This window comes from Coloeus monedula (genome assembly GCF_965178545.1).
Source record: "Coloeus monedula genome assembly, chromosome: 10".
Classification (NCBI taxonomy): domain Eukaryota; kingdom Metazoa; phylum Chordata; class Aves; order Passeriformes; family Corvidae; genus Coloeus; species Coloeus monedula.
This window is the reverse complement of record NC_138790.1, coordinates 10752010-10775989: the sequence shown is the minus strand read 5'-3', so window position 1 is coordinate 10775989 and position 23980 is coordinate 10752010. Positions and strand designations below refer to the sequence as shown.

The 23980-nt window shown below is 45.0% G+C and overlaps 1 protein-coding gene across 1 annotated transcript in view; it reads left to right on the top strand.

Moving 5' to 3' along the window:
* The first annotated feature begins 3964 nt into the window (after positions 1 to 3964).
* PID1 (phosphotyrosine interaction domain containing 1) overlaps positions 3965 to 23980 on the top strand; it is an 88020-nt gene continuing 68004 nt past the window's right edge. The window contains exon 1 of the mRNA XM_082287912.1: positions 3965 to 4024. Coding sequence (XP_082144038.1) covers positions 3995 to 4024 — 30 coding nt within the window. The 5' untranslated portion in view covers positions 3965 to 3994. The remainder of the gene's footprint in view (positions 4025 to 23980) is intronic.

Genomic DNA, 23980 nt, shown 5'->3' with positions numbered 1-23980 from the left:
AAGATAATGTGGTCTGCATTTTGCCAGTATTTTAATGAAACATTATTCCTGTTGAATTGCTGCTTGTTTAACAGTGACCATGCCTGAGGGGATCCCAGGTAAGGAATCAGAGGCAGACACCTTTAGATGCTGCTGTTCCCAGAAAAGGGGCTGTATCTGTCACTATGTGTACATTGAAGTAGCTTCTCAGTAGTCTCTGCAAATGACTGAGTTCCCTCAAAACCCAGGTTTCTGCTGTCAGGGTTTGCAAACTGCCAGTGCTCTGATGCTGCCCCTGGGTGCCCTTGCCTGCATCCCATGGCTGGCTGTGGTGCTGGAGCCCCGGCCTGTTTCCTCCCCAGGTAATGCCCTCACTGCAGCTCCCCCATGCCCAGACTCCAAAGAGTGCAACCTGCCATGGGAACTGGAAATCTCTACCTTGGGTGTTCCCTCTGCCATATTTATATGACATAAAGTTGAGATCATGCCATCCCAGCCAGCTTTGTCATATGCATGAGATGAAGTTCTACATAACAATACATTTATTGTTACCTTGAATGTTAAAATGTAATAGTTGTCAAAGAAAACCGTTTGGATTACTTGGACAGTATATTTTGGGTTGCTTAGGCACTAAGCATTTTTTCAGAGAGATATTGGAAAGCTCAGACGATGTGTCTGGTGTCCCTCTATGCAGGGAAGCTGCATTTGCTTCAAGTGATTTGACAAAGTGTTTAAGAGTAACAAGTGTTATTTAGATTTTGGAAGTATGCTATTAACTACAGCACTTTACAGAAGATTAAATTTGTTAATTAGGCAAACTTTACAAAAGCAAATCCAAGGTAAACTGAATTAATAACATAAAAAATGAGATGTGTTTAATGACTTCTGTATGCTTTGTAAACTTGCACAATCAAAAAGAGGATCTTGGAAACAGGACTTGCAAAGTCTGCAAATTATTTGAGGAAGCAGCATTTAAATAACTGAATGACTCTTCTAGTTATGTTTCAGTGAGAAATAATAATGCTCCTAAAGCTAAATGGAACTTTTGAAGTCAAATAATTCAATGGGATCAGCAATTGGATAAGTTTAGTTAATTAAAAAGGCAATGCTATAGTTAAAACCCAAAAAGTTTATTTTTGTTTTCAAATGCAGAGGAGCTACGTTGCTATAAAGACCTTATATTAGGGGATGAGATGGTGCAAAAAGAGGAAAACTCAATAACTAGAAGCCATTAAAAGAGATAAAATATCCTGGAGTCACTGGAAATGCTTCAGATTTACTATGTGAATAGAAGTGAAATTGGTCCTATTGCATCCAATACTCCCTCTTGAAATGCAAGATCTCCCATGGCTCCAGTATTTCTGTCCTGTGAGCTCTGAAATGAAGGAGAGAAGTGGGACCAACCTGTGTAATGTATTGCAGTCTTCGGAAAGAATTGTCTTAACTCATTCTGAGAAGAGAAACTCCACAATTTGGCATAGTAAAAGGAAAATTAATAGAAAAAAAAAACCAAACCAGTGTCTTTTTACAGGCACATTCTGGAACATAGTACATCCTGGAAATAGGAATTCACACTATTTATTTAAGCAAAAGATCTCTGACTGGCTTGGAGCAGGACCTTACCTAATGTAGAACATCTTAAATACCAAATAAAAATTGATGCTTGGATTAAAATATTAGAAAGTCTAGGTAGAAATGACCTCATCTTAGTGAGATTGTGACATGAACTCACCCAAGTTTAATGAATCATTTCCTGAACTGGGTTTTGGCTGGTGCCAGACCACCCCAGCAGCACCTGGCCTGGCTGAAAACTGGGTTTCCTGCAGAGGTGTTGTGGGGCATGTCCAAAAGGGCAAAACAGCTGGGTTTCCTGAGACAGCCCGTGGTGCTGAGCACACCTGGAGACTAAACAAACATGAGCAGAAGTGCTCAGTATCTCTCTTGTCCCCACAGTGCCACTTGCTGCCTTGGTGAGGGGTAAGGCTTGGGGAGGATGCTGGTAGGGCTCAGGGGCTCACAGATTGCTTTCTAATCAACCAGCTGGATTTCAAAAATTTGTAACTGAGCTGCTCCTCCCCATGTGTGAGCATATTCCTACCTTCCTCTCATACAACTGAAGCCCGAAGCCTACAGCATTAATTTTCTCTTGTTTTCATATCCTTTTGGAAATTAAGTGATTCGTTTGTTCTCATAACATGCCACCCATTTTGTAGCAAATGCAGATTTCCCTCTCCAATTGTTCTAGTTTGTATAAAAGTCATGTAAAATAAGAGAGAAGTAGCCTCCAGCCCCAGGGTTGGCCTCCTCCTGCTAATTGCAGATCCTGAACTTCCTTTGTGTGCCCTGCTGCTGACAGCCTGGGTTGTGCCAGCTCCCAGCTGGTTCAGGAAATGATGGCGGGTGGATTGACCCATACAGGAAGGATCCATGAAACTGCTCCAGAGTTCACTTGAGGAAGAGTGAGGCTTTTAGAAAAGGCTCTTGTGCAGGAGTGTAGGCACCAGTTGGAAGAAACAACAGTGTGACAAGGACATGGTATCTGGAAAGAGCTCTGGTGGGTATCTCAGCCAAGAGCTGGTGCAGAATTAGTGCTTCCCTTCCTGGAGAGAGGTGGGTGATGCATCAGTAAATGGAGCTGCAACACGTGAATTGCTTTAATTAGGCCATCACTGCCCAGGGATGTACTGGTGGAGTCTTTTCAGAAACACTCTAAAAGTTCATGTTTATTGAGGCCTTGCTCTGATCACATCCAGCCTCACCTGGATCCTGCAATGTGTCTCAAGGTGTTGGTCCTCAAGATAGCTCCTGTGGCAGAGCTGCCCTGCCAAAGGTCATGGTTTGTCCACAGGTGAGCCTGATGCCTGTTTTTTTAAAGAAGATTCCCTTCAGTATTGCTTTTCCTTGCGATTTAAAACACTGACACTGAAAGGATACCCCGTGTCCCCGGGGTCACACCCCCACAATGTGTTAGAGCCTGGCTTGCAGGTTGCAGGCTGTGGTGGTCAATGCTCAGGAAAAGTATGACATGGGCTCCTCTGGATTTTTAACAAATCCTCCTGCATCCAAGCATGAGGCACTGCCTAGGCAGCTTCAGGTGAGCACAAAGGACCAGGGGCAGCTTTTGTGTCTGGAAAAAATGTTCCTTGGTGCAGCTTTGGAACCTGCGGAGACTTTGCTTTTTGGTGGCATTTCTGGCCTCCGCAGGGAAGAGCAGTCCCTGCAGACCTCTACACAGTGTGTGTGTGTGTGTGTGTGTGTGTGTCCCTGTGAGTGCCGGGGCACAGCTGGAATACTGGGCACACCTGGGATGCCCGACACTGTGAAACAGCTGAATGTGGCCTTGATGCTGGCTTGGTGCTGGCCCCTCGGGGGACCACCCTGGCACTGCCCGCGCAGGGGGGATCCTGCCCCCAGCTGGTGGCTCCCATGGAGCTGGTGCTCCATGACTCTGCACTGCCAGCAGCAGCGGCCTTACAGAGCCATGACACGTCCTACGTGCCTGGCAGCAGTTTGAACCACCTGCAGAACAGGAGGCAAAAGCTGCAGGTGCGGTGAGGCAAGCGTCCCCTGGGGAGCGCTCCTCTGGGGGAGGGGGTGCCCACACGCTCCCAGGCAGCGCACAGCGAGCGCCAGTGGGGAGGCCGGCACCGCTGCCCGAGAGCGCCGTGCGGGGCTGGGACACGCCGGGCTGTGCCGGCAGCTGGGGGGAGGCGCTACCCCGGTACCCGTAGGTGTCTAGGTGGGATGCTTGCCGTGCCCGGGGGAATGGATGCCGTGCCCGGGGATGCCGCGCCCGGGGGGATACATGCCGTGCCCGGGGCATGGATGCCGTGCCCCGGAGAAAGGATGCCGTGCCCAGGTGGGATGGGTGCCGTGCCCGGGGGACCGGCGCTGCCGGGCGGGTCCGCGCGTGGCCCCCACGCGTGGGCGGGACGGGGCGGGGCGGGGCGGGGCGCGCGCCCGCAGAGAGCCGCGCGCGGCCCCGCTCGGCAGCGCCTCCCGCCGCCGCGGCACCATGTGGCAGCCGGCCACGGAGCGGCTGCAGGTAGGGGGGGCGGCCGGGGTCCGAGCCGGAGGGGACGGCGGGGCCGCGCGGCTCTGGGGTGGCAGCGGGACCGGCGGAGCATCACCCCTGTACTGGGAGTTTGTGGCAACTTCTCCCCCCGCCGGCGCGGAGGGTGGGTGTGCGGGGACACGGGACACGCGCGCACCGCACACACGCAGCGCGGGGGCCGCTGCTCCGGCGACATCCCGGGTGTCGCTGCCCGGCGGCTCCGGCGCCCCTGGCGGGGTTCGGTGCCGGCTGCGGACGGCGACGGCGGGGCTCGGCGGGGGACGCGCCGCTCAGGGGCTTCTCTGCCGCCCCCGCGGGTGAGGGGCACCCCTGGCCCGGCCCCGCCTGACCCGCGGCAGCGGGACGGTCTCTCGGAGCGGCGCGCGGGGGATGCGGAATCCCGTGGGAGTCCTTCGCCACCCCCACACCCAGAGGTCGGGATGTGTCAGGGTGACCGGGGTCCCCCCTTGCCGCACCCTCCGGCAGCGCTCGGCTGTGCCGTGCTGGCTGTGCCGTGCCGGCTGCGCCGTTGTTCGTGTGGCTTGTGCGTGTTGCATAGTCCCGGGAAATCCGAGACAGGCAGAGAGCGAGATGAAATAAAACTCACTTTGTAGTTCCACTGCGTCGGTTTCGTGTAGTTTTCCAGAGCAAGTGTCTAGTGAGAGAGAATTGGACATCTTAAATAAGAATCAATGGGCACAGCAGATGACAAGAAAAGATTATTACTACTTTTGCAATCCAAATTGAGAATTTGCTTTGATATCATCAAGCAGAAAATTCAGCGGTTTGATTTGAGTTGGTAGTAGAGCCAAGCTGAGAGATCTATGAGCTTTAATCTTCACCAGCCAGTAAGGGGAATAATTCCTGGTCTAAAAAAGCTGTACTTTTCTCTACAATAAGAAGCTGATTTTAGTGGATAGGAATGACGTACCACATACACAGTTGATGGATTCCGGGGTAAAACTATGTGCATGTATTATTAGTTACGTCTTTCCTTGTGTTAGTCAGAAACCTCTCTGCCAAGTGCAAGTGGCAGGATGCCCTGTGTGAAGGAGTTAATGGTCTTGGGCGCTGTGGAGGTAGGGGTGTTCCCGGGGGAGATGGTGCTGCAGGGGACAGACCTCAGGTGAGGCTGCATCCAGGGTTGGTGACAAAGAAGGTGGTGAGGGAAGGGAAGGAGAAAGGGAAAGCCGAGGTTAGTAGTGTTATGCTGGTGTGGATTGTACAGAATGGCTTTGTGTCCCCTTTGTGGAATTAGGGAGGTGTTAAAATAACAAGGTACTATTATGACAAATATCTGATACTGCCTACAAGAGCATGCAAGGCTAAAGAGAACCAAATGCTTGAGTTTAGCAGAATAAGCTTGTGAGTGTAACCTTGTTTAGCCTTGTTTAGTTGTATCCTGTGTGCTGTTAGGGGTCTGACCCTAGGGAGCGGGTGGGAATGGCTGTGTGCTGTGGGGAACCGGTGCTGCCTGGAGGGGGGATGATCACCGGGCTTCTCGCTTACCTGTTGTAGCAAAACCCAAGCCTGTAGTGAGGGGAGCCTGTTCTTGAAGGGGAGCCACAAGCACCAAAGTTCTCAACAGCGGTCACTAACTTTGTGCAAACCTACTGTTGGTTGCCTGTGGCAGGAGTCTCCAGGCATCCTGAGCCGATCAAAATGATGAGTGTCTGTAAATGCACTTTTTGCCAACAGGAGTTTCTGGGGAAGTACATGAATTGCTGTAGTGCTCTAAAAAGTAAAGAAATCAGGGAGATCCAAAATTGCAGAAGTAAATATGCTTTGGACTTACGCCAGCTCCTGAAATGGGGAGAAAGGAAAAAGTCTTCTTGGAAAAGTCACAAGAAGTCCATAATAATTCTGTGTTCACAGAAGGGGTTAAATGACAATGTAGTGAATTGTGGACAAAATGAATACAGTTAGGGGAAGGATGCTGGGGTAGCTAGGATGAGATCCTGTAACTGAAAGCTTAATCCTAATCCATATACATATGAGCTAGAGTTACATGGGCAATAGACTATCTAATGTCCTCCACCCCTCTGAAATTTTTTTCTCCAAAAAACCCTTGAAGTCTGGTCCTTTCAAGTAGTCTGATCTCCCCTTGACATGTTGTGAATCACTGGCCTGTCCAGAACTGCTGGCAGAGCTGCTGGGCCCTCCGAGGAGAGCTTGTGCAAGGTATAAATGCATCTTCTTTCCCTTCTTCCTCCCCCTCAACATCTTAATTTAGTTTCAGGTGTCCCATGTTGCTCTTTTTGTCCCAGGTTCCCTCTCTCCTGGCACATAGCTGCTGTGAAACAAATGTTGGTGCAATGGGAGTGTTGAAGGGGGGCCCTCTGCTTGTCCCTGCCATCACAAGCTCTCTTGCTGGCTGACAAGCAAGTGTTGTGAGGGTGCTGGGCGTGGGATTTTGGTTGTAGCAGGGTGGTATGTGGTCACTGGGCAGAATAGATGACGTCTTATGTTCTCTATTAATGTATTGTGGGATTACAGGTTATGCCAAGTCACTTCTGTAGGATATTTGGGGGATATACAATGGCAGATGCAACCATGTCTTTTACATCAGGCTGATGTATGGGTACAGAAAGTGTGGAGCTGGCCCAGCTTTCTTGATGCTCTGATGTGTGCACGGTATGTGGCTTAGTTTTGACCCATATGTATCTTGTGTCAGTACCCAGCCTTGGTGAAGTGCAGGTCTGTTGTTAGTCCGTGGTGTAGCTCTGTACTAAGTAAAACGGCAAAGAAAATATTTTCATCTCTCAGAATATTTCTTTTGGCCTGGTTCAGTAAGGGAAAGTACGAACTGCCTTTGGAAGTGGATGCTTGTTGGTGCAGGTCAGTCCTGCCCTCAGTGCTAAGGCAAGCTGTGTATGTTTAACTTAAAAGGCAGTGACCATTGTGGTATGAAGGCTCCTGTCACGTTCTCACAAAGTGTGCCATGGTCCTCTATTGCCCACGGGCCTCCTTTCCCAGTCCCACACAATGGATGACAAGACTGCGCGTTCCTGGTCTGTTGCCGTTCATGCAAAATCTGCTTCTGTTCCAAATATGCTCAGTCCTGTCAAGTTTCATAGTTTGTGCTGAAGTTTTTGGCATTGACGGGATGGGTACAGTTCCAGTAGTGAGGTCAGCAGCAAAGCTCACGCATACGCAATAGGAATGAAGTGTCATCAGCAGCTGGGTTACAGAACACAGTGAGCTGGGGCATGAGCTGGACTTGTCCCCACTGCTGTTGTGGCCACTTGCTGCTGAAAGCTTCATCTGCTGCTAAAATGTGCCCCCTTTCCCAGAGCCTTGGTTTCTGGTTTTGCTGGAATAAGCTGTGATCACTTGTTTTTTGATTTGGGTTTGTTTTTTGTTTTGGTGGTTTTTTGGTTTTGTTTTTTTTTTTTTTTTGGTCTGCCTGTTTTCTGCTTCCCTCTGATGGAAGCTTTTCCTGTTATGCTGCTGTTTAATGAAGAAGCCTCTCTGTTTCTGGAAGATACGTAGAATTGACTTAAACGGATTAGAAGAATAAGCTAGGAAAATGTAGATATTGAGGTTTCTTCTTGAAAATATAATACAGTGAAGCCTGCTTTTTCTTTTGCTGTTCCTTTCCTTTTACTTTTTATGATTCTTTCACCTATAGCAACATTGAAGTTTCATCTGTTTTATCCTAAGTTAGTGGGACAGGCAGTTACATGCGAAATCATACAGCTGGGATGTTGCAGGAATATTCTACAGGGATCAGTGAGTCTCTGATGTGGTAAGAAGATCATGATTTTGCAGGTAATACAGGATTAGCATTATTCACACTTAATGTAAGAGAGATGATCTGGGACTGTGTCTGTATGGGAGACTTTTTTGCTTCTAATTTCTGTGGCAGCATTCCTGGCTTGTGTTCAGTAAAGCGCAGGTGAGCATATGGAACACGTGTGTACCTCCCAGTCATCTCTGGAGCAGCAATCAAGGTTGCTTCAGATATTTAAAGGTCGTTCTCCCTTCTGGGAGTGTGGAGACTCCAGTCTGGAGCTCACTGTACCTGCCTGGTATGGTTTTCATTGCCATGTTTGCAGCAGACCTTATCAATGGTTATAAGCATAAGTGTGCACTGATTTGTAGCTCGATGTTTGTGGCATTTGCACTTGTTGAAATGATGCCGAAAATATTGCCAAATCTTTCTTTAAAACTATTTCCGAATGTAGCCTTTGTGCCTGGTTCAGCAGCCCTTGGCAGCACAGCTGGGATTTTGGAGCTGATGGTCTCAGTGATGCTCCCGTGAGGACTCTGAAGTGGTGTTTGAAAACAAGCAAGGTGTTCTCACAGTTTTGTGTGCCTGCCTGAGAGGTGGTTGCTATTTGCTTTGTAACCTAAATTTTCCTGAAAGCTTGATGCCAGACATTGTTTCTAGATAATAAATCCCAGTGGGTGCATAGTTTCCGAGGTTGTGCTGTTTAGAAGCTCTAAGTTTTCCCGCTTCTCTTGACACATGTAGGTAATAGGGATCGCTGTGTTCAAATAGCTTTTCCCCTGGAGCAGAGGTGCAGCAGTGCTGGTGCTGCCCAGCCTTGTGCTGTGTTGCCAGGCACCCCTGAGCTGAGCCACGCTCATGAGCCCTCTTTTTGGAGAAGGTCTCGCTCTGCTTCTGTGGGTGGTACAGGGGGTGGACTCACATGAGTGGGGGTCAGGCAGAGGGGAACAGACAGGGGTGCCGTGTTAGGGAGCTTTGGGCTGGACACTGCTTGGGTTCATATAGGTGTGCAGATAGCTAAGTGTTCACAATAGGACTTCAGTGATTCTCTGTCTGCTCATCTGGAAATGCAATATTCTTATTGAAACCCACAATTTGGGGCCATTTTTGGGCAAGGATTTAATAATGGATGGCTGCAGTATATTCTCATATAGTTAGAATTTATTTCTTTCATAAAGTAGAGTTCCACATCTTTCCTAATGTGCTGTGAAATAGTGTGCAGGAGAGCTGTGGGTGGGCAAGGTGAGATGAAGTGAAGCGGGTGATGAAGGGCAGGAAGCTTCAAGTCCTTCACCACGGCAAGTTTGATTTCCTGAACTCCTCCAGGGCTTAATTCTGCCGTCATGTAACTTGTGTAGTTCTCTGAAGTCCACGAGAAATAAGATTGTGTAAGGTTGCTTTACTACAGCCTTTGAGTTGCTGGTGTAGTGTACCTCCACATCACTAAGACAGAGCTGTAAAACAACAGTGTAGCTATTAATGGAAGTGAAAAAAGGGAAAGCAGCAGTATTGGGGTATTGATGCTCACCTTCAGGCTGGGCTGTGAGCACTGTTTTCCAAGGCTTCATAAACACATTGCTTGTTTTACAGGAATATGTTAATGTACCTACAACCTTGCATCTTCAACCTACTTTTATACTTCTAAATTTTATGATCATAGACTCTGTTGCTAAATTCATGTATATTACATGCATCCACTACCACTAGTATACACAACAAATGCCTTTCCTATGTCAGAAGCATTGAAAAGGTCTTTCACTTAAGAAAAGTCACCTCTGGGTAGACTTACACATGTGTGACGGCTTCAAGGTGATCATGGCCTCTGTGGTTTGGTGACAGATGTTTGCATGTGTTCAGATGTAATGTGGTTTTAGGTGCTACTGGTGCTTTCAAAATGAGCTTCTAATCCTTTTCAGTGTTCAGATGCATATGTGTGTTAAAAAATGAAGCATACAGTCAGTTGAAGCAAGAGTTTTTAAATTTTTAAAAGCATATGGAAAACCTTTCTAAACCAAACACAAGCAAGCTGTAAGCACACAAGCAGCTGTCTAGGCAGAAACTGCTGCAAGACATGTATAGCAGGACTGATCCTACTACTGAACTCCGGTTTCATTAAATTTGTGTCAGAAGGAAAAAGTGAAAAGTATTTGAAATTTAAGCCTGAGTCATGTGGCTGCAAACATCTGAAGTCTTACAGCCCGGTGTTTTGGCACTATATAGCTTCAGGATATCTTTCAAGGCATCAGAGTTTTTGCACTAGTTTGCTGCTATGACTTTACAGCAGTCAGGAATCTTTAAAACAAAGCCCCATGATTCCAGCTGGCTCATCTGGCACCACTTAGCTCAGGCAGTTCCTTTTTTTCTACATTATTTATTCTTTGTAGAAAATGAATGGCTCTGGAAAAATGTTAATTTTGGGAAGCATTCTATGACCAAAAGAAAATGAAAATCGGTGAGTGCCTTGTGGAAAGCCCCCTGGGAAACGATCTTCAGGGTTCATTTATAGTGTACTACTAGTTTCTGTTTATGAAACTGCCAGCCTGTTTGATGATCAAGAAAAAAAAGTTAAGCCATAATTTCCTTGAAGAAAGGCAAACTAAAGCATTCAGTCTAAGTAGTTCAGAATTTTAAGTGCCTGTTTCAGATTTTCTGTGTCCCTGGTGTCATCCAGCAGGACAGTCAACAGTGGTGTGTGCAGATGTTACCATTTCCTTCCAAGCGTGGCTGTGTTCTCAGCAGACACGCCTTGGGTTGGTGCTGAGGTGTTGGGCTAAGTGTCCTGCCCCTTACAGCATTACTGTGTTTTTGATGTGGCTCTGGGCAGGCAAGAGGAGAGTCTGGTTACCCGAAGACAGGTAAAGGCGTAGCTGAAAAGTCCCTTTAAACAATGTATAGTACTTACAACTTTTGTTTCCCCATAGTGCTTTCATGTATAGTAATTGAACTTATTTGCACTTCAGATAATAGCTGGAAAAGTTACAGGTAACAGTGTTAAGTCTTCTGAGCTGTTTCTGAATAAGTGCATCAGAACCCTTTGACCAATGTTTTTAAATGTAGGTGATTGTACAAGTGTCCTGAGAAGACCTAATATAACATTTCATGATTTGTTTTTCCTGCTGAAATACTGAAAATATGGAGTGGCAAATATAAATCTTTGCAAAAATTCTGAAGGAAAAATAAAAAGTTGTGTATTGCCAGTATTTAATATTCTTTTAATGATGTTGCATCAACAAAATTATACATAGCCTCAGAATGACCAAGTTGGTCTTGTTGCACTGACACCTTGGCAGACGGCTTCTGGAGTGTTGGTCTTTGAAAAACCTCCATACGTGTTTTCATTGGGATCATTTAAATAAATGTCCCTTTCACAGATTTATGGCTGGTTTTGCTTCCAGGCAGTGTGAGCAGGAACATTTCTAACCTGGGTTGCTGCTGGTGAGTTTTACTGACAGAATTATGCTGTGAGCACAATGCTGCTGGGTTTGGGATAGCACTGGGGCAGTCAGAGTTCTTGCACCATCACCCTTTGTGGCCTTGGGTCTGTGTTATGCCAGACAATTTTCAAATGTCTCCTCACGTGAAAACATTTTCTGCAGATATATTTGATGGGAACTGCCAAGAACACTGAGAGCAGATAGAAGTGTAATTAAGTGTCCTGAAGCTCAGATTTGTGGCCATCTCTTTCTTCCCATGCCAAGCTCCCTCTGGGTTTGAGAGATGGTTATTCCATATGTCTCATGTGAAGCTTTCAGAATGACCCTGGAGTAAGTTTACAAGTCTTCAGCTGGGTGTATTCAGCTCTCTTCAGTACCAGTCTTTTCCAGAGAGTATTTTACCTGGTAGACTGTGCTCTTGTGAAAACTCAGCCACTCACTGAGTGTCTGGAGAGGAGAACTCAGGTTCAGTCTGGTTCCACTGGTGAAGTAACTGCTCTGAAGATCTCACAGTGGGACCTGATCCAAACTTCAGCAGGGTCAGTACAAACCTTGAGCCTGGTGACTGTAGAGCAGGGAAGGAAACCCATCCATCAGACTATTACAGGAGATCAGAGGGTTTGTATAGTCTCATTTAAAATGAACAGTTCTCTCTGCTATGGAGCTTCCTGAATAATTCTGCTGTCTGGAAGGCAGGATAAGAGGAGTTTGGGGTCTGTGAAGGGCCAAGGGCAAGGGATCTCCATGGTGATGATGGCAACGTCAAATGCATAATTTGAACCTGCAAGTTTCTAGCTCACCTTTCCCTCCCAGAGCCTGGGTGTTGAGGGACAGGAAGGAGGGTTGGATGCAAAATTCCTTCTCTGAATGGCTACAGGGAGAAGCTCTCCATAGTGAGTCTCAGCTGCTCTGCAGCTTTCCTGTAGTTGGGCACCCGCTTTCCTCCTGTCAGGATTAATCTGTGCTTTCTGAACTGATCACGGTGACACTGACCTGAAAATGGTAGTTTCTTGGGGAGAGAAAGCACCCTTCGCTCCTTCCCTGTCATTCTCATTAAGAAAAAGAGGCAAAACAAATTTCTGTTACTATTCATCAAAACTGTCCCATCCAAATTAGTTTGCTGAACTTGGTTTCTAGTGTCATGTTAAGGAATTTTGTCCTTCGTTTTCTAGTATTCTCTTCTGCTGGGGAGAGGAGCAAGAGGAGCACTATGAGTTGCATTATGGTATGCTGGTTGTTCTGGCTGTGGCTCTGAGCTAGAGACTGAGAAGACAAGCAGCAAAATTGTTAGAAAAAAAATACATCAGACTTCAAAAACAGCATCTTAATCCTTTTTGCCTTCATTTGAGGCTATTTATTTAACAGAGCCTTTTGCCCAATTTTAGCTTTTCCATATGGAATTTATTATGTTTTTTCTAGTTTGTGACCAGAAAAGTACCTTTTGGAACTTAAGCAAACACCATTTGGCAGCTCCCTGAGCTGCCTGGTTGTCAGGGCATAGTGTGGACCTCTGTCCCAGCTTGCCGCACAGTGTGTCAGCAGAAGACAGCAGTGAATTTTTTTTCATCTTTCAGAAAACTCTCAGCTTAAGCATTTTTCTTTTTTTCTGTAGTCCATGGGAATTTTCTGTGCCCGACTATAAATTTGAATCAGAAAATGTAGAAGCTTGAATCCTGTCCCAGTGCTTTTAAGAAGGAGCCTGTACAGTGTGGATCTGTACAGGCTTCAGTTTTCACAGCTGTGCTCTGTTGTTTGGATTAGAATTAGAAGGAAGGATATTTTGAAAATTTTGTGTCGGCCCTCTTGATAGGGTGGCTGAAAGGGCCTATTGAGCTTGGTTCTGTGTGTTTGAGAAAATCCTGATAGTAGAGACAGCTTTGGTGCCTCCTGCTAAAACGAGCTGCTTGGAGGGATGTGCAGTGCTGCTAAAGACTGCTGGGTGCTTGTTTTTTCTCTTAGGTAACAAAGAAAAAACCCATCAGTGATTGCTGAGACACCCAAAGCTGAGATCCTCCAGCCAAGGACAAGGCATAGGTGCTGGCCAGGCCTTGAGCTGGGTTCAGGTTCACCCTTCCTGAGCTGGGCTGCCCTGGGAACTGTGGATCTGTGGCCTTGGCTCCCCTCAGGCTGTGCTGCGCTGCCATCGGCGCCGCTGCCTGTTGGGTTACGTGATTGGGATGATGGGGGAAGTGAAATCCTCTCTGTCACATTCTTGTTGATGGAGTATCAGTGCTGAAGTCTGCAGAAGGGATGTTACGTTCCGTGGGATTGGACAGTTCACTTTGATAAACGAGTGTTAAATCACTCAGATTTAGGCATGCAGCCCTATCTTGGTGCATAGGGATAGGCCTTGGAGTCCATTAACTTTTATCTTGGCATTTGAGATGGCAATGTAACTATTCCGTGGTTTATAAGGAATATTGGGAAACATTTGTTTGTGATTGACTTTTGTCTGATCTGGTGTTTAGAGGCTCTTTTTTTGTTAAAGAGTCTGAAGCTTGGTGCTGGGACGTAACATTTTCAAAGGGCAATGCTTTAATCTTGTACCTCTAAAATACAGAGTTGCTACAGAAGGGCTAGTTGAACAATTTGAAAGGTTACAGAAGCACAGGTAGGTTCTGCTGTTGCCTTTTCCCACAGATGGGTGTTGCAATAGTCAGTTATTTTTCTTGTAGCTTTTGAGGTCATGCATGATTCCTTTCACCTGCCCTTCACAGTCCTGCAGCTTCTGTCTTGGGAACAGGACACACAGTTCCCAAGACTTAACCTGCTGTGAAGACTTGGGATATTGTTTTCCTCAATGACCATCATGCATGGAGTTCAGATCATTTCTTTGGGGGTGTCCAGTGGGAAGTGGGGCTGCCTGGTGTAGGAAATAGTCCTGTCAGAAATACCAGGCTTGCTGCAGGGTCTGCAAAGGCACAGGGCAGCCTGTCTGGACATTATGGCCAGCCTGAAACCCATCTCTAAATGAATGACTACCTTTCATAATCAAAGGTAGTGAAAAGCCCTGGCACTTCAAGACTGTGAAAAATACTCACTTTTTCTAGTTGCAAATTCTAGTTTGTCAGTGCTTAATAATTCCTTTCCTGAGGCCATTCTCCCCCATCCTGCTCACGTTTAAAATGCTGACGAGTTTCAGACTGCAGAAGTGGTGGAGCTCATCTCCCCTAAGGAAAAGTCACATTTGAAGAGACATTGAGCTGCAAGTGTGAGCTGAAATGAGTCATGGACAGATCTTCACCTGGAAAGAGATATTCAGAGCCACAGCTTAGGGTTTGCACCCCTGTGGCTGGACAAGCTTGACAGGTTTTTTGACCCTGGGACTGTGCTCCAGCAGGGCAGAGCAGGGTCCACCTGTGTGGGGCAGTGAAGTCTGAATAGATTAAAGTATCTACATGTGTTTTTCAGAAAGACAGAATCTGAAGAGGCTTTGGATGAAGTTAAGTGCTGTATAGTGATGTAGAGCTTCTGGGGGTAGGAGGAGCAGGTCATCAACTGTGGTCCTGAGAAGTCCATGAGCAGCCTGGCATGGCCCAGGAGCCAGGTCTGCAGAAATCTTGCACTGAAATAGCTCACTTCTGGTTGGTTTAAATTACTTTCAGAGGGTATTTATATTGTTTTTTTCAATTTGAGTTTTTTATTTCTCTGTATCAGAAGTTATTAATGCTGCTTATATGATATTAGAAAAATAGCCAGCTGAAGTGGGCTGCACTGACCAGGGAAATGCCCATACCTTGTTTAAGTCTACTGCACTGGTTCTGGACGTAACAGCCTGACCTTTCATTCCTCTGTTATGCTCTGAGGGTGTTCTTACATGGATGTGGAGCTTCCCAAGATAAACGGAGTGAATGTGGTTTGGCATTTAAATCACTAATGTTGTATCAATCTAGAGAGTTTCAGAAGCCATTAATGTCTACAAGAGATGTTATTTTGTTCACTTGGGGATAAACTTTGCCCTTGTCTATGTGTGGGTTTTGGTTTTGGTACAAATCGTATTTTGAGAGTGTTGGTATAAATCTTAAGTGCCAATACTAATGCCAGTGGAGTTACCCTATGTTTCTCTTATTATGATTGAGAAGAAACTTTGTGTGTTTTTAAAAGTCCAAATTTTACTTGATTTTTTTTCTTTTTTTTAGAGTAGCTATATGAGACAAGACTTAATGTCTAAGAGAGCTGAATTAAATGTTTCTGCATGACTCTTTTTGGAAAACGTGTGTGCTATTGAGGTCATCCTGGACCAGGCCCTAATGCTGTTTGGATAAGGAGCTGCTGTGTATCTGCCAGAGGAGCGTCTGTCACGCAGCGAGCGCACCGCCCGCTCGCTTTGGGCTGGGGGCAAGACCTTTTGACAGGATACTTATGTGAGTGTTAATAAGCCTCACAGTCACACAGTTCCTCCCGTCTGTGGGGGAAAAAAGGGAGTGTGGGTCCCTCACAGAAGGGTGGGAGTAGGGCCGTGGCAGCTGCCCAGCACTGGGCTCAGAGCATCACCAACCCTGGTGCTCTATGGTGGCCGCAGCTGCCACCCGGCACAGCCAGGAGACTGACACACCTCCAGAGCCTCAGGAAATATTTTCTGTTTTCAGCCAAAACCCGTATTTCTTATTTGTGAATCCAGTCTGTTTCTGAGATCTTTTCTTATTTTCACATTTTCTTGTGAAAATGTCATGTATTTGTTTCTTCAAAGGGTGTAAAATGCCCATTTTGGTTTTTATTTTTTTTCAACATTTCTTAGCAACAAACAAATGTTTCTTATCCAGCAGCTGTCATTACAGGGCTGAAGTTAGAGTGCAGTCTGCCTCATTCTGGGAAAAAAACCCATTGTTCCCAACTTTTTCTTACTTTCAAATCCATACATGTGCAATAGCGAAGTGCAGTCATATTCTTCCTCATTTCCCAAAAATCTATCTGGTGATTAAATTTTTTTTTTCTTAATTTTTAAACACTTTTCTGGGAGGTTTTTAAATCTAGTCTCCAGTGAGCTCTGCAATATGGTATTTGCTTTAAAATAACCTAGTCCTTACACTGCTGTGCCAGTGCCATATGTGACTTCCCATATTGGTTGTAAAGTAATGTTGTAAATTTGAGGAGTTCTAGATAACAATGTTAGTCACTGCTAACAATTGCAGTTGTGCTGCAGAGCCCTCAGTGCAGAGTGGTTTTGGCTGTGCAACACAGTTTCCAGAAAAGTTAGTCTTTGTAGTATGCCAGTTAGTAGGTCTCATCAGGCAGAAGTAGTTTTATTTAACGTAGAGGTTTTTTAAAGCCCTTTAATTGGAACTCTCTGGCTAAAGGAGCAGGTAAAGGGTCCCTTTGCAATGCCAGTGGGATGGACTGGCCAGGGAGGAAACAGGGCAGTTGGGATCTCTCCAGGGGAATTGGGGACTATTTTGTAACTGGAACAAACTGTCACAGCACAATTTGTCCATCTATTGGAGGTTGGAGGAATGACTTTCAAGCATATCATCACCTGTTAAATGTAATCAGTTTTTCCACTGGGAAGGAGATGATTGCATTGCCAGCAATGTCAAGGTGACTGGATCCTGTGTGCTGTACGGTGACATTCCCCTGGTGAACAGAGTTGCCTGCACCAGAGTAACACCCCTTGCTTTGCCTGAGTGATTCACAATACTTGGCATTGTTGTTGCACTCTTTGGTCCTTCTGATTCTTCCTGAGTATGGATATGAACTGCAAACAGAGATGGTAAATCCAATCTCCAGTGGAGCAGGGTGTTGAGCTGGCAGCGCACACCATTCTACAGAAATACGCTGTAATCTTGTCCTCTGTAAATTCTCATGTATGTGGTAGTTTGTACAGGTCCAGCCTTGGAACAAGAGTCTGGAGGCAGGTGCCTGCCTGAGACTGCCATGGCACTCAGTGCCTGCCTTGATAGATCTTACCAGGAGCTGATGGGCTCCATAGTGAGAGTTTGTGCTATAAACACTGTGTGGTGACTTGCTGCTGGGGCTGCTTGATGCCTTACTGCACACTGCCTACAGATCCAGGGTTTGCTTTTGGAAATACTTAATGCTGTTCTGCTTTGTACACCTTGAGGTCAGAACGGAATGTGGGGTTTTTTAGCTAATCATTGTCTCTTGCCGGCTAATTGTAAGTAAAAAAAAAAGAGAAAGCATGGAGTCTGGCCAGTGCTTAGTAACATCTGAACCAGCAAGTCTAATGTGGTGTTACTTTTCTGACTTGACTTTACTGAATGCCTGTGGGAGTTTGAAGTTTTACCCTGGGAAGCTTATCTTAACTTTCACTGTATAATTGTTGTTCTTTATGGTTTCTTTTGATTTTTTTGTTTGTTTTTCTGAAAACTAGTGGGTCAATATAAAGAATTGCTTTGAACAGTGGGTGTGAGATGGCTAAAAAGAATAATGGTTGTTGCTACCAGCACTTATATTACAGATACTCCATGGAAGTTAACAGCAAAGGGTCTAAAGGGTAGGATGCTCTCTTACAGGGATCATACTTAAAAAGATCTGGAATACATATCTCAGCTCTGAGCAGTGTTTGCTACTGGAGGGATGTGTCCTCATTGGACCTGACCCAAGATCAGCAGGGCATTTTGATTGTTGGGGAGGCTGCCCACTCCTGCTGTGTGAGTGAGCAGTTTCTTGATTTTCTCCCTTGACCGTTTTGCCCTCTTCTCCTAGAGCAGCCAGACCTTGGATGCTGTGTGTCTGTTTGCTGAGATGCTGTATGGACGAAGGCTGGGGCCTTACCTGAGGAGCTCAAGAGTTACAAGGGGAGCAAAATGATTTCAGTTTCCAATGTCCATGACTCAATTAGCATCTTCTTAACCCTGTGTTAATGACTAACAGCATGTAGCTACTAGTATAAATATTTATTCTTGGTATGTAGGTAGCAGATATGTGGTAGGATTAATGCTAAATTGTTAGTACCCAGTTTAAGTAAAATCAGTTTGTCAGACTGATTCCTTTTGTGTTTTGTTTTGGGTTTTTTTTTAATTGGCGAGAAAATTCACAAACAGGGTTCAGATGGCCAGAGCCTCTAGAATCTCATTATCTTAATTGAAAACTGTCATCCTTTGACATTAATAAATGATTTAGCTAGTACATGATTTAGTCACTGGGGAGAAATGGAATTGACTTATAACCATCCTTCACTTCTAGATGCTAATGATAAACTACAGCCCACAGCTCTTAAGAATGAATAGCTCTTGGATTAGAACAATATTTTTGTATACTGGAACATCTCAATTCCATTATATTTGGTAACGTTTCATTCTGGAATACCTTCACTTAGAAAAATCTGGAAGGTGCTCAAAGGACATCCTCTAATGTTGCTCTTTAGCTTTTTACACCCTGCAGATGTGTTGCCAGTGTTCTGCATCATCTTCTTTGAAAAAAACCAAACTGTTTTGTTTCTATTGACCTTTCCTCACTCACCGGAGGAAATAAGTTGTTTAGACAATATGTGGGGATTAGCTGTGTAATGAACTACCACAGTAAACAAGTAATTAATTCTCATCAAAACCTATACTGTGCTCTGTGCCTGGGTTTTATGGTGTCTTCTGGAAAAGAAAATATTTTTCTGTCTAAAAAGCATTTCCTTCCCAGTGACTAGCTGTAAAAGAAACAGCTTGAAAATGTTTCCTGGCTGGAGGAAAGGATCGGTACATTCAGTTTGCCATTGTGGTTAACATCACTGTGTGTTTTTCTAGCACTTCTCCTCAGTTTTATGTACCTAGTGTTAATAAATATAGGTACAGAAATTACAGTCTGTCTGAGCCAACTGATTTGACCTTTTTGTTTGCTAATGCTGATGCTGGGGTTTTGCAAACGATAATCTGAGGATTCAGGCTTGGCTTTGCTGCTGTTTGAAATTACTGTTAAAATACTGAAAACTTTGCTGCTGGATCAGGAGCCAGGGGATCCTGCCTTTTTATTCCTTTTTCAGGAACTACATCAGTGGGCAAAATACAGCACTTGTGTATTGAAGGAGACAAGTGGTTGGTCAGTGTACCTACTGGAGCCCCATGAGTGGGGTGTGCTTTGTGCAATTGCGAGGTGGGGTTTAGCATGAGATGTGTTTCGGAGCACAGCCAGTGACAGATGGGTTTTGATGACCAGCTTTTGCCTTTAGAAACAAAAGTGTAGTATTTATTTCAGCTTCTAAACCAGGTTAGTGAAGAGCTGTTAGCAGTACCAGGTGCTGTGCAGCTGTTCATTTACAGGGCTTAATGGTTTTTATGCTGTAACTGGTCAGCAAAGGAAAGTTGAGGTTGGAGATAGTGATATTTCCCAAAAACGGGCAATCAGGGCTCACAAACACTTATGTCCTCAGGATTTCTGCTCAGCCTCCCTGTTAATTCAGGTTTTTTGCTTTTGGTTCCTGGATTTGCCTGTTGCAGTTCTCCATGGGCCAGCACAGGGGCTTTTGACACTCTGCGGGCAGCATTTCACTGGCATCACCCCGTCTTAGCAAGCTCCCTGAGCTACCTGTAACTCAGGAGGATGAAATTATTCCAGATCATGAGTATCCTCTGAGTTTTCCATTACTTAGTTGTTTCCACTCCTGCTGTTTCCCAGCACCACTCAGCAAAGTCGTGTGGTGTGTGTTTCCCAAGCAGGGGCTTCCCGGGCTGCTCTGCAGCATGGACGTTTCCTTGGGTGACTTGACACTGAGGTTTCAGTGTCATTTGGCTGTTGTGTCATACTGCAAATGACTGCTTAACTTGTCTGGTTTCCTTGCTGATTCCCGGCAGAGCTGTTTGCCTTCTTTCAAATCATGTATCACTTTAGTCTGACCTCCATATTCTGGCATTTCTGTAGTGCCTCATTTACTGTAGATGTGTGATTACATGTGATTTTCTGTCTTAAATTGTTGCTTTTTTAGAGTTAGGCTTTATCTGTTACTGTTGCGGACAACATCTGAAACTGCGATTGAGATACTCAGAAAACCTGGAGGCAAATGAGAAGATTCCTAAATTTATTCATCCCGTGAACTCTTTCAGCTGTGATGGTTTCCATACTAATGCATATGTTACAACTTTAGGAGATCAGGGGTGAAAGCAAGAACTTTAGGGATGGTGAGCTCTGTGATACCGAAAGCCAGTGGTTTTTCACTAGCTGTGTTCTCTGGTGAAAATGGATCTGAAACGTTTTCAAAGGCTGGGTACAGAGTAGGAGACCCATAAATAGATCCTGTAAACCTGCTCTCCTGAGTTGCAGAACAGCCCTCAGTACTCGGACCTAAAGACCATGAGCCATTCATGCTGTATATATCCACACATGAGTGTACTGCCATGAAATTATCACAGAACTGGAACTAAAGCAAGCTGAAATGGAAAAGCCATGCCAATGGAAATAATAAAACTAGAAGTCATGCCCCTTAAAAGTGCTGCAGTGTAATTGCTATGAAAATCTGCATGTATTTACAATAACAAAGGTCTCATTTCTGCAAAACTTTGCCATATGCTTATTTTTACGTACTGTGAGCAGCCCCCAGCGCCCACAGGCCTGTGCACTGTGAGTAAGAGACTGAGGCCTTGCTGAGTGTTCAGTGTTTCAATGCACATGTATCTTTTCCGGAATTGAAAACATCTTCTGTTCCCCGCGCTGAGCTGGCAGCCGGCACAGAAGGCAGTCTGCTTTATGTTTATCAGTCCGGGGAGAAGTCCAGCTCTTGTGAGCGTATTTCTCATATGCCAAGAGCATCAACAGTAACTTAACTATCTTCCACCCTCTTTTTTTTTTTTTTTTTTTGGAATTACCGAAATATGGCCATTCAGGGAGGCATTTAATTCTTTAATATGGTGAGGGAAGTATTAGTGAATTGAGGGTAGAGGGTTTAACCTTGTGATATCCAAAGCTTTGCTGATGGCTGGCCACTGCTGATGGCTGGATGCTGTGTGATTTGTCCTAGGAGGTGCTGTGGGAGCATCCCCCCTTCTGTGGACCAGCTCCGAGCAGGGAATCCCATTTTGCCATGCCCTCCATGCCCCTCAGCATGGGGGGAGGTGCTACCTGCATGATTAGAGCCTTTTTGGGGTACCTGCAGAGGATTTGCCTGTGGACTGTGTTTTTTGGGGAAATATTGCCCTATGCTGTCATCTATGTGGAGTATATTCAGAGAGAACAAGGAGGCTGGTCCTGATGCATTTGTTAAGCTATTCCGTTCATTTTAATTAGTCTAATTTAAGTTGTGGTGTAGCTATGTAAAAATGAGCCTTGATAATTTGGGCTTGGCTGAAACCCTCTGATCCAAGGCTGTGAATAAACCCCTGGCAGTGAGTGAAAGCCAGGGCTTTCGAAGGGTCTTCTCAGTGATTCTTGTGCCCATGTGTGGAGAAATGGGGATGTGTAAAAGGTTTCCTGAGTAGCTGAGGAAAATATAAAATCCTGTAATGGTGTGTTTTACCATCAGAGTTTCTTAGTTATTAGAGTTCTAGGAAGAAAATTTCTTGCATAAATTTTGGCAGCCCTTTTCACTAACTGAATACCGGTTTATTACTGTATGAACTTGATAATTAGTTTGTAATCCATGCATAGGCATTTCATCCTGGTGGTTTTCTTGCAGAGAATAATTTGCCTTTTATTTGTTGGGAGTGTTTTTTTTAGTGAAAACAGAACTCCCATTCATGATGGGCACAGCACATGTAGTAAAACACTATCATAGCTGGGATTTGTTGTACGCTATGGATTTATGTCAAGAATGTTAATGATTTGTTTATGAATAAGTGAGCCTGTAGTATTGTGAAACAGTATCTGGCAGGGCTGCTGAATGGACATTTTGAGAGCAGAGGCTTCTTGAACTGAATAAGCTGTAGATATTTGTGTGTCTCAAACTACTCATAAGTAAACTTATGTATCATAAGCAGAAGTGTTTATTTTAATGCATTATTATCAACAGTGCTCATCTGACAGATATGTATGAGCCACTTGATAACAAGCAAAGAGGTGGTTAAGTACTTTTTAAGGGCAGTTAATCTCTTAGTGGGCCTTAGTTTAAAAATAAGGTTTTCTTCCAGAAAGCAATACAAATCCTTAAGCAGAACAGTGTGATGTTTGCAGAGTCAGAGTGGATCAGGAAGGGATTCTGGTTTCGCAGTGTCTGATTTGGGTGTAGCATGTAGTTCAACAGAGCCACCTGAATTTACTGATAAAGTCACCACTTGGTTTCCAATATGTTGTGCAGTCCCAAATACACACCTTCCTGATGAGGGCTTGGGAAGGGTTTACTGCTTTCTTCAGATGCCCATTTTCTTGGAAGAATACCTTCTGATGGGCAGGGGAGGTGGTTCATTATCATCTTACATGAGTCCAAAGATCGATAATTATCTCCTGTGTGTTGAGAGTACTTGAGAGAATTGAAACACAGTCCCTCAAAATAATAATATGGGGGCTAACTTGAACCTCATCCCAGCTAATCATTCCTCACATTGCCTCTTACAATCTGCAAAGTCAAAGTGTCGGATCTAATCACTGATATGAAAAATTAACTGTCCAACAACTGATGTCCAACAGGAAAAAGTGAGAGCTCTGTCACTGTTTTAGACTCCTTAGTCAAACTAATGTGGGACTTTCCCTGCTGAAGTTTAAAAAAAAATTATTGCCATATTTATCTTCTCTCCAACCATCCTCCTGTAAGGAGTTTTCTAGCTGGTTAAATGGGTTGTCACTCAAGTGAGTTTCATGCATTTTTAAATGTTGCTAAGCCTCTTGAAAAACTGCCATGGAAGATGACACTGTAGCAGGAAGCTTTGCTGTGTGACTTCATGCAACACGGGCAGCTGAGCCCAAAGCACAGGGACTTCAGAGCTGGATTCAGAAAGTGTCAGAGGCAGTTGGTGTTGTGCATCCAGGCTGCTGTGTGCAGCATGACTTAACTCTGCCTGATAAATTATGACATTTCTTGAAATAGTGCCCTGTACTTTTTAATGAGCTGGGCTATCAGCTCTGCATCAGTGGATGGTTAAAATGAAGCAAGAATTGCTTTAACATTAAAACTGTGCCTGGAGGACTTCTCTGAGAAATTGCTTATGATTATTAAGTGAACATAATACAGTAAGGCAACCTTGCTTCTTTGCTGTTTTCTTTTTTCATACCAAGTGCAGTTTTGGTAGTTGAAAAATGTACAGATGGAAAGTAATGTTTAAATCGGAAAGGCTTTGCAAGCCATGCAGTGCTCTCCCCTTTGAATGGGGATAGGGAAAAGAGGCGAGTCACAATATATTGAGGTGCAACTTTTATATAAGGATTGGATTTCCTCTAAATATGATTTGATTGTGTGCCAAACAGAAAAGAGGCTGAAGCCAGAGCACTTCATGTGCTGAACTGGAGAAGAATATCTTCCAAACCAAATGGGCTGGGCCAAAATGAACCTTGCATTGCTCATTCCTTCTGCCGTGCGTGCACACTTGGAGCTGAAGAATTGGAAGGGTAGCCACCCTCTGTGACAGTTGATGAGGAAGCAGCTGTGGGGGTTGGTCGGGCTGGCTACAGCCTAACCTGCTACAGGGCAGCAACACCCCAGGGTGTTCTATGCAACCTCAGGCACGTTGGAGGCCTTGCCATAGGTAGCTCTGCCAAGTTATCACTGAGATTTATCCGTGTCCTGCCTACGTTATTTCTTCAATCTTGTGCATGTTGCTGCCTCTGTTTTCAGAATTACCTCCCGTTTCTTCCCCAGAATCATCTCTGAGATGGCATTTCAACAAGTAAATAGCCCCCAAGTTGCATGTTACTCCAACACAGGAGCACACATTCAGGGAGGAAGGCAAAGAGGGAAATTCAATGAAAGCTGAT